At 47.4% G+C, this 13,984-nt stretch overlaps 1 protein-coding gene across 1 annotated transcript; it reads right to left on the reverse strand.

Moving 5' to 3' along the window:
- Window positions 1-2,355: 2,355 nt before the first annotated feature.
- Window positions 2,356-13,578, reverse strand: LOC101288121 (acetylcholine receptor subunit beta-like). The gene is made up of 11 exons (XM_049702351.1): window positions 13,385-13,578; window positions 12,731-12,775; window positions 12,078-12,187; window positions 11,865-11,973; window positions 11,353-11,500; window positions 10,688-10,897; window positions 7,568-7,791; window positions 6,711-7,074; window positions 4,252-4,426; window positions 3,317-3,391; window positions 2,356-2,911 (listed from the first exon to the last, which is right to left on the reverse strand). Exons 2-11 carry the CDS (start codon window positions 12,755-12,757, stop codon window positions 2,815-2,817), a joined length of 1,539 nt encoding a protein of 512 aa, XP_049558308.1. The 5' UTR covers window positions 12,758-12,775; window positions 13,385-13,578; the 3' UTR covers window positions 2,356-2,814.
- Between the last annotated feature and the right edge of the window lie 406 nt (window positions 13,579-13,984).

A 13,984-nucleotide genomic window follows, 5' to 3' on the forward strand; every position in this document is an offset into this window, starting at 1 on the left:
GTTCATTTGTATCATTTCTTTTTAGATTCCGCATACAAGGCATATCATACGATATTTCTCTTTCTCTGCCTAACTTACTTCACTCAGTATGACAATCTCTAGGTCTATCCATGTTGCTGCAAATGGCATTATTTCATTCTTTTTAGTGGCTGAGTAATATTCCAGTGTATATATGTACCACATCTTCTTTATCCATTCCTTTGTCGATGGACATTTAGGTCGCTTCCGTGTCTTGGCTTGTAAACAGTGCTGGGGTGCACGTATCCTTTCAGACAACGTTTTTCTCTGGATATACGCCCAGGAGTGGGATTGCAAGGTCATATGCTAGCTCTATTTTTATGGGGATTTTCAAAACATTAATATCCAAGTTAAGGCACATAAACATCAACAACTTAAATAAGATGACATATCACTTAACACATTTATGTTTAATGTCATTAATAAAGTTCATTGTGATTTGAAATACAACGACATAATCCCAGAGCGCCTCTGGGTAATGCTCGGGGAAAACAAATGGATTGTGTCTTGTGCTGTGGCCTGGTGCCAGTTTAGGGTGAGTCTCTTGCCTTTGGAATTTAGGATTTGTGTCTAGGTGGTTCATGAAACCCTGGGCCCAGATCTCCAGAGGGAGCTTGACCTTGAGGCTGTGGAAGAGAGTGGTTAGAACTGGATGGAGCCTACTGTGGTTGGAAAGCACTCCTTTTGCCCAGCTGACATTTAGGTGCCTTATTTAGATGCCTGGGGTTTAGGTGTGCTACCTTGGACTTCAATGGAAAGCTCATCTTCAGACAGGTTATATACCTGACTTGCAGGTGTTTGCCATTAGGCTGGGCTCCTGGCTGGCTCAGTGGTTTTAATTCTAGGCACTTTCTTCCTGGCCCTACCCTAGCCAACAGATGTGGCCAAGGTCCCAGGAGACATGGCTCCTAGAGCAGGAGAGAGTTTATGAGGTTGTCTGCCAGATCCTCTCACTTCCTGCCTGTGACACAGAACAACTTCCACTTTTGTATGGGGCATCTTAATGCCAGAGAGAGAAATTGACTTGCTGTAAGTGACTCAGAGAGTCAGGGTCAGTTCTGGGATCAGAGCCCAGAAACATTGCCTTGCTATGTTTCCATGTTTGTACTGGAATCATGGTATTTCTCCAACCAATGACAGCCCCCCTGGACTTGGGTCAGCAGGACAATAATCTTCTTTCCCTTAATGAGGGGTCTGGTCTTTGTGCCTTGGTACTGTGGGTCTCATGTCTGAAAAAGGAGCCAGCTATGCTCACGAAGTACAAGAGAATCTTGACCTTAAGAGGCTATTAAGGAAAGGAGATTCCATGTCTTCAAATGGATTTTGCAAATTCTTGAGATTGGGGGCTGAGGGTATAGTGACAGAGATGAATTCATTCTGTGTCTCAAGGGTGCAAGCCCTGTAGATATTGGTTTGCAAGATTATAAGAGAAGGGTCTGTGTCTTGGTCAATTATTCTCAACCTTCTACAACATTTAACCTATCACTCTTTCTGGCCCATTCTTCTTCACTTCATCTCCACTCCCACCCTGTACCATTTATGTCCCCATCATTTCCCCTACACCATGGCAGCAGCCTGCTCTCAGGCCTCTATCTCTCACACTCCATCCTGTAACTCAGATACTAGGTTATTCTTCCTGATGCTCACCTCTGAATGTTCTCCTTCTCTCCTATTTCAAAACTTTCGGTGCATCTCTATTACCTGCTGACTTCCCAATCTGAAATTCAAGAGCCCCTACAACCTGGCTCCAACCTGCATTTCTAAAACTCTGACTCCTCTTTCTTCCCGAGCCCAGCCAGATGGGATTCCTTCCTCTGGCCCCCTCCCCTCATCTCCCTCCTGTATCAGTTCTGAAGAATCCTTTCATTTCCCATCATATTCCAATCTCTCAAGACCGGTCCTGTTGAAGGCTCATCTCCAGTAAAGAACCTTAAGTGGACCTCTAAGTTATAGACATCTAGTTTCCTGTTAGACTCAGTTTCATTTCTGGGACATTACTTTGGGTTTGAGAATTAATTAGATGGAGAAAACCTGGGGCTATGGAGAAAAGTTTGCAGACTGTTGCAAGAGATCAAGAGAGAGACCAGGCAAAGGTAAGTGTGGAGAGAAAAGCAATAGGAATCTAGATTCTATTAAATAAGGGCAGGTGATTTAGGGACTGGAGCCACAGGGCTGGAACAGTCTGGTCTGGTCCTTCTAGGTTCTCCGTAATCCTCAGCTGAGTCCAAAAGACTCAATTTAGAGGATGATCCTCACACCCCCAATTGTCACTCACTGCTGCCATTTTCTCCCTTCCTGCCAAATGTTACCCCATGAAAAATAAGACCAAGTAGTTTAAAATTATATAGATTTTTTCTTTGAAAATACCATAGTCATTTAATAACATTAATTTCCATCACAATACTACATAGCACACACCGACTTACAGGAGCACTGATTTCCTAAGAATCCAAAGGTGTTCACTCTGATGATCAGTGGAAGGACCTCAGGATACTACAGGCAGGTAGGAGGGAGAACAGTGCCATCTTACCATGAGCTTAATGGAGCTCACAAAGGAAAACTCATCACCAGATGTTGTGTTTTTACATTCATTAGGATTTATGGCAGATAAAGTTAAAACATCAAAAACTTAAAAATAATTATTGTTTAAGAAACTATGTGTTTTAAATTATTAAACAAAGACCCTCTTTTTGGACATTATAATAAAATAATACAGCTGGGGAAGGGTGGGGGGAAATAAATAAGATTTTCCAGGGCTCTGACTGTCTCTCAGTCCAGGTACGAAGGTTCAAGCCTTCAGGGCTTGGGGCTTTCGATCCAGGAGTTTATGGAATTCTGGACCCACTTCTGCTTGGGGTCAGCAGAGACCTCCTTGTCTGCTTTGGTCTTGAAGCTGTGGGGAAAAGAGGGCACAGTTAAATGGAGTGTCTTGAGGATTTTGCCCAGGAGCTTGGCCCGTTGGCCCCTGGATATGATTAGCCATTTCTCCCTCGGTGAGGAGCCTGGATGGGGACAGGAAGAAGGGGAAAAGAGAGGAAGAGGCCTCTCTTCCAGAAAGGAAGTTCTGTTGCTACTGCTCCAGGGGAAGCCTTCCTTTAGCTCCTGGCTAAAGGAACTTGGATGATCTGACCAAGCTTCCAGAAGAGCCTGGAGTGAGTATGGATTCCTTCTCATGGGCTTCATTTGTCTATGGGGTAAAGGGTCCTTTGGATTAGATGGCATATTTATCTGACTCATTTGGAAGTATAGAACTCAGATAGAATGTTTGGCTGACGGTGCCCGGGCATGGTCCACTCACATCACAGCTTCCTGGGGACACCGGCTGTTGGTGATTCTTGTGTAGCTGTCCAGCTTCTTGAAGGGGATCTTCTTACTGATCACAATAAAGCAGCAAGTGATTGGGAAAAGAAACTGAATCTGAAAAACACTTTGCAAAGCATCAGAGAGTTATAATGTATTGTGAGCCTGCATTTGTAAGAGAAGAAGGAGAAGGTAGGAGACAAAGCAAATACACAAGTTCTAACTAAGACCTACCATTCCCTAGTTCAGAGCTTTAGTCCAGATCCCATAGATAAAATGTTATCTGTGAGTCAGTTTCCTCTGCTGAACTATGGGGCTCCTCATTGTTGACTGCAGATGGCGAAATCTTGAGTAACAAGGTTAATCCTTGTAGCGTGATTTGGAGGGTCTACAGATCCAAAACCTCTGACCCTGGGAAGGTAAGTTCTAAGACCTTGCTTCCCAGCTATTTGTCCCCATGGGCTTAGAGCCAACCTAAGTCACATGCTGAGATGCCTCTGGGTCCTTATCCTCCTTACACAGCCACCCTTCTGGGAGCTACCCTGGACTGTAATCCAACATTTGAAACCTCCAGCAAGAGTTTCTCCCTCTCTACTACTGCCCGAAATGTCCTTCCTATCCACAATGAGAAATGGTTCTTCCTTCTGTGCCACATCTCCAAACAAGGTGAGGATTGTTGAGATAGCAGCTGCATTTCATGTCCCAAAGCTGGTGTCGAGAAAGATCGTGGAGCCTGGCTCCAGTGGCCTGGGCTTCTAGTTCTGGTTCTGCCTCTGACCAGTTGTGACATGCCAGCTCTTCTTAATTCCCCTCTGGATTTCATTCTCTCCATCTTTTTAATGTAGGCTGTGCAGCAAGCATGGGATGACTCATGCCAGGTATTAGTACCTGGGGTAGTTAAAATGTTAAGGCTTAAGAAGAGAGGAGACTTACCTGGCTGAGCCAGCACCTGGGTGCTGAAGACAGCTGCTGTGAGCAGCAGACACAGAAGTGCTGCAGAGACCTTCATACCGGAGGGTGAGCACGGGAGCTTCAGCCTGAGAGCTGGAGGTTTCTGAGTTGGTCTCAGCTTCTCTGCAACTCTGGCTCCTCTGGCTGATCTGCCTGCCTTTTATAGGGAGCAGAGCACATGGGCAGGGTCATGTCTAAGGAAGGATAAAATAGGCCCCTAAATGTGGTGAGTAGGTACCAGATCCTGGTGGTGATTTCCAAACACCGAGAAAAGGAAGTCGTGCAGTTTCCATCATTTGTTTAGATGGTGGAGCAGTGGTGGAAGGGTATGTGGTTATGCCCAGTAAAGTGTAGGAAGTGACCTTATTGGCCTATGAAGGGCTCTGATTTCTTTGAAATGGAACATGATCTGTTGGAAAGGAAGAGTAGAAGCTGAGTTCCTAACAGAGTGAAGAGAACCAAGTGCCTGACCCTCCCCATGTCCCGGGAGGTCTGGGATGGGGCCCTAAGGCTTTGCCTGGTCTCTTTATCAGATTCGTGTCCCTGCCATCCTAAATCAGTCAGGCTCCTTTAGAACCTCATACAGGTAGCTTGATAGAACCTTAGCAGAACGATAGAATCCAGGAATCTTCAAGTCTTAATGCCCTGGAATGTTCTGTTGTGTAGCCTAAGAACTGGGCAGCAAATACCGATCTTTTAGGGTGGTGATTTCCAAATATTTTATCTAGACACTAAAGTTTCTTTCCAAGTGAAATGATATGCGGAAGCCCAATATATCATGCAGATTCAGGTAGAATGGGTCTGTTTGAAAAGGGTCTTTTGCTTTTGGTGTCAAATCTTTTGCCCATTAAAAAAAATTTCTTTTTTCTTACAGTTGACTTTAAGAAGTTCTTTGTATATTTTGTATTCAAGTCCTTTACCAGATATGTGCATTGCAAATATTTTCTCCACAGGCTGTAGCTTATATTCTTAACAATGGCTTTCATAGAGCAGAAGTTTTAAATTTTAATACAGTCCAATTTATCAATGTTTTTTCTTTCATAGATGTTGCTTTTGGTACTATAGCTAAAATCTCATCATCAAACCCAAGTTTGCATATCACCTTTTCAATGAATATTTCCAGATTTTCCACAAATCATTCCATATTCTCCAATAATCTTGAATGTTAAAGACTCCACAGGAGTCCATATATAAAGGCACCATAATTAATTGAAGAACTTCAGTTGGGAATTATATAATTTCCATTTTTTCACAATCATAAACAATAATTATGAGAAAACTGATGTAATATTATCATTAATGTCTCCATTCAGTTCCATAGCTAAGGGATTAATCAATCAAAATGTGTGGATAGAGATACACCAGAAATACATCTACACGTGGAACAACTCCTACAGAACACCTACTGAACGCTGGCAGAAGACCTCAGACCTCCCAAAAGGCAAGAAACCCCCCCACGTACCTGGGTAGGGCAAAAGAAATGCAACGCTGTGATTGATTAGCTAGCAGGCCTGGCAGAGAAGCTAGCAGGCCTGGCAGAGAAGCTTCTTAGCTGTCAGGAAAGGCAGAATAGCATAGTGGTTAAAATTCTGAATTTGGATACTATGAACACTAGTTAATATCTGTATCAGAGAAAGCACAAGTTATATAACTTCTTTGTACTTCAAATTCCTTACCTATTTTTTATTTATGTGGAAATGGGGTTTATTGTGAATATTAAATTATCTGATACCCAAAACTTGCTTTGCAGTGTGAGTAGCATATGGCAAGTGATCAATAAGCTAGCTGTCATCAATAGTCAAATAAGAAGGGTATGGTGTCTAGGACATGCTAGGAAGGGACCCAGAGTGTGGTTCTTGGTCTCTTGTACAAGTTCTCTCTGAAATTGCTTCCAAACAAAGATATGTGGTAGGGATAGACCTCTGGGAATATCTGTGCTATAGGTGAGGAAAGAAAAAGAGTCTCCCAGAAGCAGAGAAGTGCAGTCCTGGGATCCTGCCATGAACCAGAAGAGTGGGCCCCAGAGGAGATGGGGGTCAGACTCCAAGCCTGACACACCAAGGGGCACCAAGGTCTTAATTCTACAGGGAGCTCAGAGATCTCAAGTGGTAAGTCACTTTGATTATGAAATTTCCCTCTCTTGTTTTGTTTTTAAACTGAATTCGAGAAATCCCATCATAAAAGTTAAAACGAAACTTTAGGTCATGCAAGTTCAGCAGCTGTTTTTTTCCAGCAGCTTGGCTGTGCTGTTTAAGGAAGTGTTCATTCTGCCCTCTTTCTTTTCTCCTCCGTGTCTTCCCAATGAGCATCTTCGTAACGCCGTTTTGACAAGTCACCTAAGGCTCAGTGGCTGTGAAGGGGCACCTGAGGTCAGAAACAACCTCTGTGAATAGAGGGTCAGAAATGGGTACCCTGCGGTGGAAATAGATCTGGATTCTTACACGGTTCTTTTTTTCTTTCTTTTTTTTTTTTTTTTGCGGTACGCGGGCCTCTCACTGTTGTGGCCTCTCCCGTTCCGGAGCACAGGCTCCGGACACGCAGGCTCAGCGACCATGGCTCACGGGCCCAGCTGCTCCGCGGCATGTGGGATCTTCCCGGACCGGGGCATGAACCCGTGTCCCCTGAATCGTCAGGCGGACTATCAACATCATTTGGTGGCTTGCGGATGAAACATTCATCTGTTCCCCGACCCCAGCCACTTCGTGGAGAATCTCTGAGAGGTATAGGAGGTGGCTCCGGTATCTGGTCTCTCTCAGGTTTGGGTCTCTTCAGACCCAGATACGGAGGGAGTTTGTGGATAAAGATCTGCAGAGTAGAAGAAGAGGCGTATTGGAGGGGGCTCTTATGCTCTCAGACCAGAAGGGAAGCCGCCAACCACCCCCACGGCACGTGCCCATTCCTGCGCATGCGTCCATGCGTCCCACAGATGAAATGCAACTACACAGCCCAAGAGTTCTTAAGTGGGTTAGGAGGCATCCTGACTGGAAAGAAAAGTTCTGAGGGCTTCAACCCTGATAGTACCTCACCCTTAGAATGCTTCCTTGGGACCCACGATGGGCAGTATTGATGAAGAGAGTCTGGGATCTACGCAACGTCAACGATGGGAGGATAAAATTAATTGGGCAACATTTCAACACTCAAAGACCTTGGCACTTTGACACTCTACCAGGAGTTGTAGTTCTCCCTCAGGTCTGTGAAAGGGAAGGTTGAAGTTGGTGGGAGGGAGGAGCGATACCTGGACAAAAAGCCAAATACTAGGATTGAGAGTTAACACAGGTTGGAGAGGAGATCTTCTTACCTGATGGACCCAAAGGGGCATTTGGTGGGTGTGGGGTGAGCGATGGTGTAGGTTGAGGTCTACGACGCTAAGGATGACTGAGAAGGTGACAAGGACCATGGTAAACATGAGGTATTTGATAATGACGGGGACAGACAGGGAGGTCTCAGGCACTTTGTCTGCCAGCAGCAGCAGGAACACAGTAAGGGTCAGCAGGGCAAAGATGGAGAGCCCCATCTTCTCTCCTTGGGGGACAGAGGGGAAGGCGGAAGGATTAGGCTTTGCCAGAAAGCAATCTCCCTGGCATAATCAGTGACCGTGTTTCCAGCCCACTCAAGGACAGGCTTTTGGAAGGGCCAACTGCATGCAAATAACTCCTACATTTATACCTCCAACCTGGACTGATTCCCCTAAATTCCACACTTGTATCCACCTGCCTACTTAACCTCTCCATTTGGGTGTCCACTAGACATCTCGAACTTCACATGTCCAAAACTTAATTCCCTCACCACCGACTCCCGCCATAGTCTTCCTCAGTTCACAAACGACAACTCGATCTTTCCTGTGGCTCAGACCAACTCCCTTTGAGTCATTCTCAGCTCTCCTCTCTCTCATCCCATATCCAATCCATACCAAACCCTGTTGGCTCTACCTTCAAAATATATCCTGAAACTGATGACTTATCACATCTACCACTACCCTCCTGGCACAAGCCACCATTACCTCAGATCTGAGTTATTATAAAGGCCTCCTCTTTGCTTCATCCTTTGCCCCCCTGCTGACTGTTCTCAACAGAGCAGCCAGATTGACCCCGTTAAAATGTAAATCAGATCATAACACTCCAGTGGCTTCCCATCGCCTTTAGCATAAAAGTCCATACTGAAGTCTACAAGGCCTTCCCATTAGTTCTCTGACTACATCTCATACTGTCTTCTCTCTTGCTTACTTCATTCAGTTATTACTTCATTGGCTATTTCTTGAATATGCAAGGCACATGCCCACCTCAGATCTTTTTGCACTCACTGTTAACTCCTCCTGCTAATTTCTTCCCCCAGATATCTACCAGGGTCATTCTCTCACTTCCTTCAAGTCTTTGTTCAACTATTGATCAAACATTCCCTTTTTAGTGAGGCATTCACTGACCATCCTATTTTTAAATTGCAACCCCTGTGATAAACCATAGTGGAAAAGAATATGAAAAAATATATATATCCATAAATGAGTCACTTTGCTGTACAGCAGAAATGAAACACAACATTGTAAATCAACTATATTTCAATAAAATTGTTTAAATAAATTGCAACCCCTACCCCCATTCTCATCCTCCCCAAACCCTTTTCCCATTTTTCCTTCTTAGGAATTGACCTCTCCTAATATACTATATAGGAATTCCCTGGTGGCACAGTGGTTAGGAATCCGCCTGCCAATGCAGGGGACGCGGGTTCGAGCCCTGGTCAGGGAAGATCCCACATACCGTGGAGCAACTAAGCCCGTGCGCCACAACTACTGAGCCTGTGCTCTAGAGCCCACCAGCCACAACTACTGAGCCCACATGCCACAACTACCGAAGCCCACGCGCCTAGATTCTGTGCTCCACAAGAGGAGCCACCGCAGTGAGAAGCTCGTGCACTGCAACGAAAGTAGCCCCTGTTCACCACAACTAGAGAAAGCTCCCGTGCAGCAATGAAGACCCAACGCAGCCTTAGTTAATTAATTAATTTTAAAAATAATAATATACTATCCAATGGGTTTATTTATTATGTTTGCTGACTGTCTCCCTACTAGAATATAAACTCCATGAGAGCAGGGATTTTTGCCTGCTTTATTCATTGATGTATTCCCAGTGCCTTGCACATTACAGATGTTCAACAAATATTGTTAAGTGAGTGAGTGGACCAACCCCTGTAGCAGGAACTATATAGCAAATCGAAGGATCTAAAAATGAAACCAAGTCTATAAGACTATGCCAGGTGACTGGTTATTACTGTGGCATACAACAGGCGCTGAAAACTTCATGGAAGGTATTGAAATAAGTAACTATTATGGTCTGTTCTACTTTAGTCCTGTAATATTGGGTTCCAAGATTTGCCTTGCTCCAGGAAGAAGGAGAAGTTACATGTGGAAGTGTGTTCTAGAGATGCATCACTCTCCTTCCCCAGACTGAGAGAGGGCTTGATTACAGAGAGAAGGAAAGCGTGTGTTTTTTGTTTGTTTTGTTTTGTTTTGTGTTTCAGGCCACAGCAGTGAAAGCCCAGAATCCTAACCACTAGGCTACCACGGAACTCCCAGGAAAGCATGTTCTGAATATAAGAGTTTAGGATATCAGTCTCTGAATCAGACTAGTACTAAGCAGGGTTGGAATAGCAACACTGCCTCTCTCTGTGTAATGTCAGGTGAATGACTTAAACTCACTTAGCCTCTGTGAAACGGGCAGACAATTCAGTACTTACCTCACAGAGTTGTGACGATTAGAACTGAGTTAACATATGTAACACATTATTTGTATTATCTTATAGCAAGTGCTCAAAATTAGAAAAGACTATACCTACACTTACACAAAGCTTACAGAGTACCAGGCATAGTTCTATTAACTCAGTTAATCCTCAATATAGTCCTATGTGGGAGGGACAACGACTGTCCTATTTCCAGATCAGGACACTAAGAGATTAAGGAATTTGCCCAAGGTTACTCTGTTAGCATATTGTGCTGTCTCCCAGAGAAATGTTGGCTATTATTTCCAAGGGACATAGGAGGTTAAGGGACTAGTAGGCGGCATTTGACAAGTGGGGGAGAGAGGATGCCAGGAATGGGGAAAGGGAAAGGAAGCGTTAGCTGAGCCTGGGAGTTTCTTGGTCAGAGGAGTGGCAGTTCCAAGGATGAGATCCTAGGATTCTGAAGGGAAGAGTTCAGAAGTTACTGGGTGCAGAGAAGTGAGCAGCAGAGGGGAGGTAGAGCTTGAGGGTGGAGGGGAAATCTGGATGCAGAGGCAAAGGCTCTTCCTGAAAGGAAAACCTGGGTGAGATTGCTGAAGCACAGTTCATGAAGGCTTGAGTTGGCAGGAAAACCTTCCCTGTATTATGGGTGAAGAGCAAGAACCTGAGCTATTGGTAAGAAGGAGTGCTGGGCCCCTTCCCCTCTTACCTGCATCTGGTGGCAGGTAGAAGACGAAGATGGCCAGAAGAGTGATGAGGATGCATGGGGCAATGACGTTGACCAGGTAAAAGAGAGGCTTCCGGCGAATGATGAGGTACAAGGTGACTTCTTCACGCTGCCTTTCCCCCCCTCCCCTACGATCCACTGGAGGCTGGATTAGCCGAGAAGGCTTGTGAATAATCTCCCATTGACCATTCTCTTGGGGGGAGTGGGGGGAGAAGAGAAGGTGACACAGATGTTTGTGCCAGATACGGCTTTCTTTTCTGTTTTTGTTTTTGTGTGTGTGTGTGCCTCACTGCGCCACCGCGCTGCTTGTGGGATCTTAGTTCCCCAACGAAGGATTGAATCCGGGCCCTCAGCAGTGAAAGTGTGGAGTCCTAACCACTGGACCGCCAGGGAATTCCCAGATATGGCTTTCTCTGCCACATCCTAGAGCAGGGGGGACTGATGTAATAAGGGGCCAGCTATGGTCCCTGGGCTGGACAGCCCATCTCTAATAAATTTGAGCAAGTCTCAATTTCCATAACCACAAAATATAGACAGTTACACCTATCTTGCTGAACCCACAGGGACTCACTGAGGGAGTATATTTATCAGCCTGTTAGAAACTGGAAATCGTAAAGCCCATGGACATGGGAGCCAAGCCCACTCACCAATAAAGTTGCCTTCATGAATGTGCACTTCCTGCCGCTCCTGCCCATCGGGACCCAAGCCGGTCTGCAGACTGACTTCTGAGCTGTCATAGCTATAGGAACTGAACACCATGGTGCAGTTCTGCCAGTCAAAGGGGAAGTAGGTGACCTGGATGGAGTGGAGAGTTACTAGAGCTGCCAGAGAGCTGGTCAGGGCTGGGGGAGCTGGGGAGGTCACAGGGCAGACAGGGGTCAGAGGATATGGGGCACTAGGGAGATAGGGACCACCAGGGGGAGATCACAGAGAAGTGGAGTCACAGAGGAATAAGAAGGTTATGCGGGGAGGTCATGGACAATGGAGGGGGGCGGTCACTGAGGAAGACTGGAAGTCAATGAAAGTGGACAGAGAAGATGAAACTCAACGGAAAATCAGAAGGGTAGAGAGACGTGAGGGTCATGGGGATAATGGAGGAGGGATATCTGAGTGAGGGTTTCTAGGAGCGCCTTGAGCTTCCCAGGTGGGGCCCGGACACCTGGATGCTGCAGCTGCTGCGATAGATGCCCGGGGGCTGCCAGCGCACGGAGCCGTCGGAGGACACCATGACTCTGATGTCCAGAGCAACATCAAAATTTCCGTCGTTGCTGCCGGGAAAGAATCTTCTCATCTGGGATCAGGCCCCTCCCTCCGGAGGCCGCGCCCCTCCAGAGGCCCTGCCCCACCTCCCAGACTCTGGGAACATCCTTACTTGTTTAGGAGCACCACGTCTGGTAGCCACACGGATTCGGCAGTGATGCGGAGTGAATCGATGCCCTCTTGCTCCTCAGGGTCCCAGCTCAGCCTGTAGTCAGTCCACTCCTAGGGAAGCAGAGGCTGAGGGGCCGTCTGGGGCTGGAGGCTGGAAGGAGTCTTGGGATGTGCTGAGGAAGCCTGGGCAGGGAATGCAAGGGAGGAGAGCCGCGCAGGCATGGTCTGTGGTTCTGGAGGCCGGGGCTCTGTTTAAGACTCCACCTGCACTCTTTGGGACCCTATCAACTAATTTCCCCTTCTCTCTCACCGGGCCCCAATTTCTTCTTTCTGTAAAAACGAGGGGGTTGCACGCTAGCCTCTAAAACAGTGGCTTTCAAACTGCAGTTAACGACCCTTTTCATAGGTCCGGAATCAAATGAGTGGCCCCAAACCAGTGTTAAAAAAAATTTAGAATGAAAAATGCATGGAATGCAGCTCCCATAGCAAAGATAGGTATTGTTTCCTGAAGCTTCTGTTTCAGTTATAAATGTGTTTTCTGAGGTCGTGATGCAAAAAAAAAAAAAAAAAAAAATCTTACTGGGCGGAACTTTCGAGGAAATTGTAAAGGCAGCGGGATGCCCGCCCTTTCCCACCCTGCGGGGGTCTCCGTACCAGGTCTAAGTAGACCTTTGTGCTCATCTCCTCATCCTTCTCGTCCTAGAAGGGAAAAGTTTAAAGGGTAGGTATGATGTCAGTGTAGAGAAATGAGGGGCTCGGTGGGTAAACTCTCCCTGGAAACTCCCCTCTTTTTCTGAGTCGCACCCTCTTGGGTTCAAGCTCCACCTCCTACAAACTGCGTTGGCTTAAGCTCAGCCTCTATCGTAAACTTCCTGCTGGCCGTACAGCCAGCCAGTTCATTTACCAGTCCCGGCCCCGGCCGGAGTGAATCTCTGCCCGCTGTTGTTTATTGACCCTGTCCGGCACCAAGGTCCGCCCCAGCCTGTGACCCCGCCTCAAGGTCCGCTCTCCGGCCTGTCCATCGAGGTCCGCTCTCCGGTCTGTCCATCGGCCCCAGCTCCACTTTGAGATCAGCCAACAGGCCATTTCATCATCCTGCCCGGCTCAATCCTGGCCCGTCCAGCAGCCACGCCCACAGCTTGTCCATTGGTCCGATTTCGACCCAACCTCTACTAACGGCCCGTCAGTCACCCAGCCTGGCCTCGCCCCGGGCCCCGCCCCCAGTGGTCCCTGGGTTCCGCCCTGCCTAAAGCCACGCCCCCCAGCCGGCTAGTGGGCCAGACCTCAACTCCCCGCGTGCGCCCTCACCAGGCTGATTAATTGCGCTAGGCTGAGACCAATGCTAACCCCGACGCGGTCTCCCACCTCCCGCGCCGGCCTCACCGAGCTATCATAGCCCGAGAAAAGTTTCTTGCGGAGTCGGCCCTCCGCCTCTGAGCCGCGGGCGCCTGGAGGAGGAGAGAACTGAGTGAAGCCCTGGTGCTCGGCCACGACCTCTGGCCCTGTCACTGCCCCTTTGACGCCCAGACTTACCCGGGGCGAACGGCGCCCCCAACGCCCCCAGCAGCAGCAGCAGCAGCAGCAGCAGCGCCCCTGGGATCATAGCCCGCCCGCGTCGCTCAGTGAGTCCGCTTGGGTGAGCCGCCAGGACAGCCAGCGCAGGAGAAGTGACGAGGCGCCCAGGAATGTGCACCTGTTATTGGGGGGCAGCCGCCAGCCTACCCGCCCCGCCCCTGGGGCTTGATCCCTCCCCGAGCGACTGCCAAAGCCTGCTACCCACAGATGGCAGACAACACTTCAATTGTATAAATCGTCTTTAATTGAGAAAGCACGGAGTGGAGACTGGTCCCCTGGGAGCAGAGCCTTTCTGGATACCTAACACCCAGCTGAGGTAAAGCAAGTTCTATT

The sequence above is a fragment of the Orcinus orca genome, chromosome 19 (genome assembly GCF_937001465.1).
Source record: "Orcinus orca chromosome 19, mOrcOrc1.1, whole genome shotgun sequence".
Lineage (NCBI taxonomy): Eukaryota > Metazoa > Chordata > Mammalia > Artiodactyla > Delphinidae > Orcinus > Orcinus orca.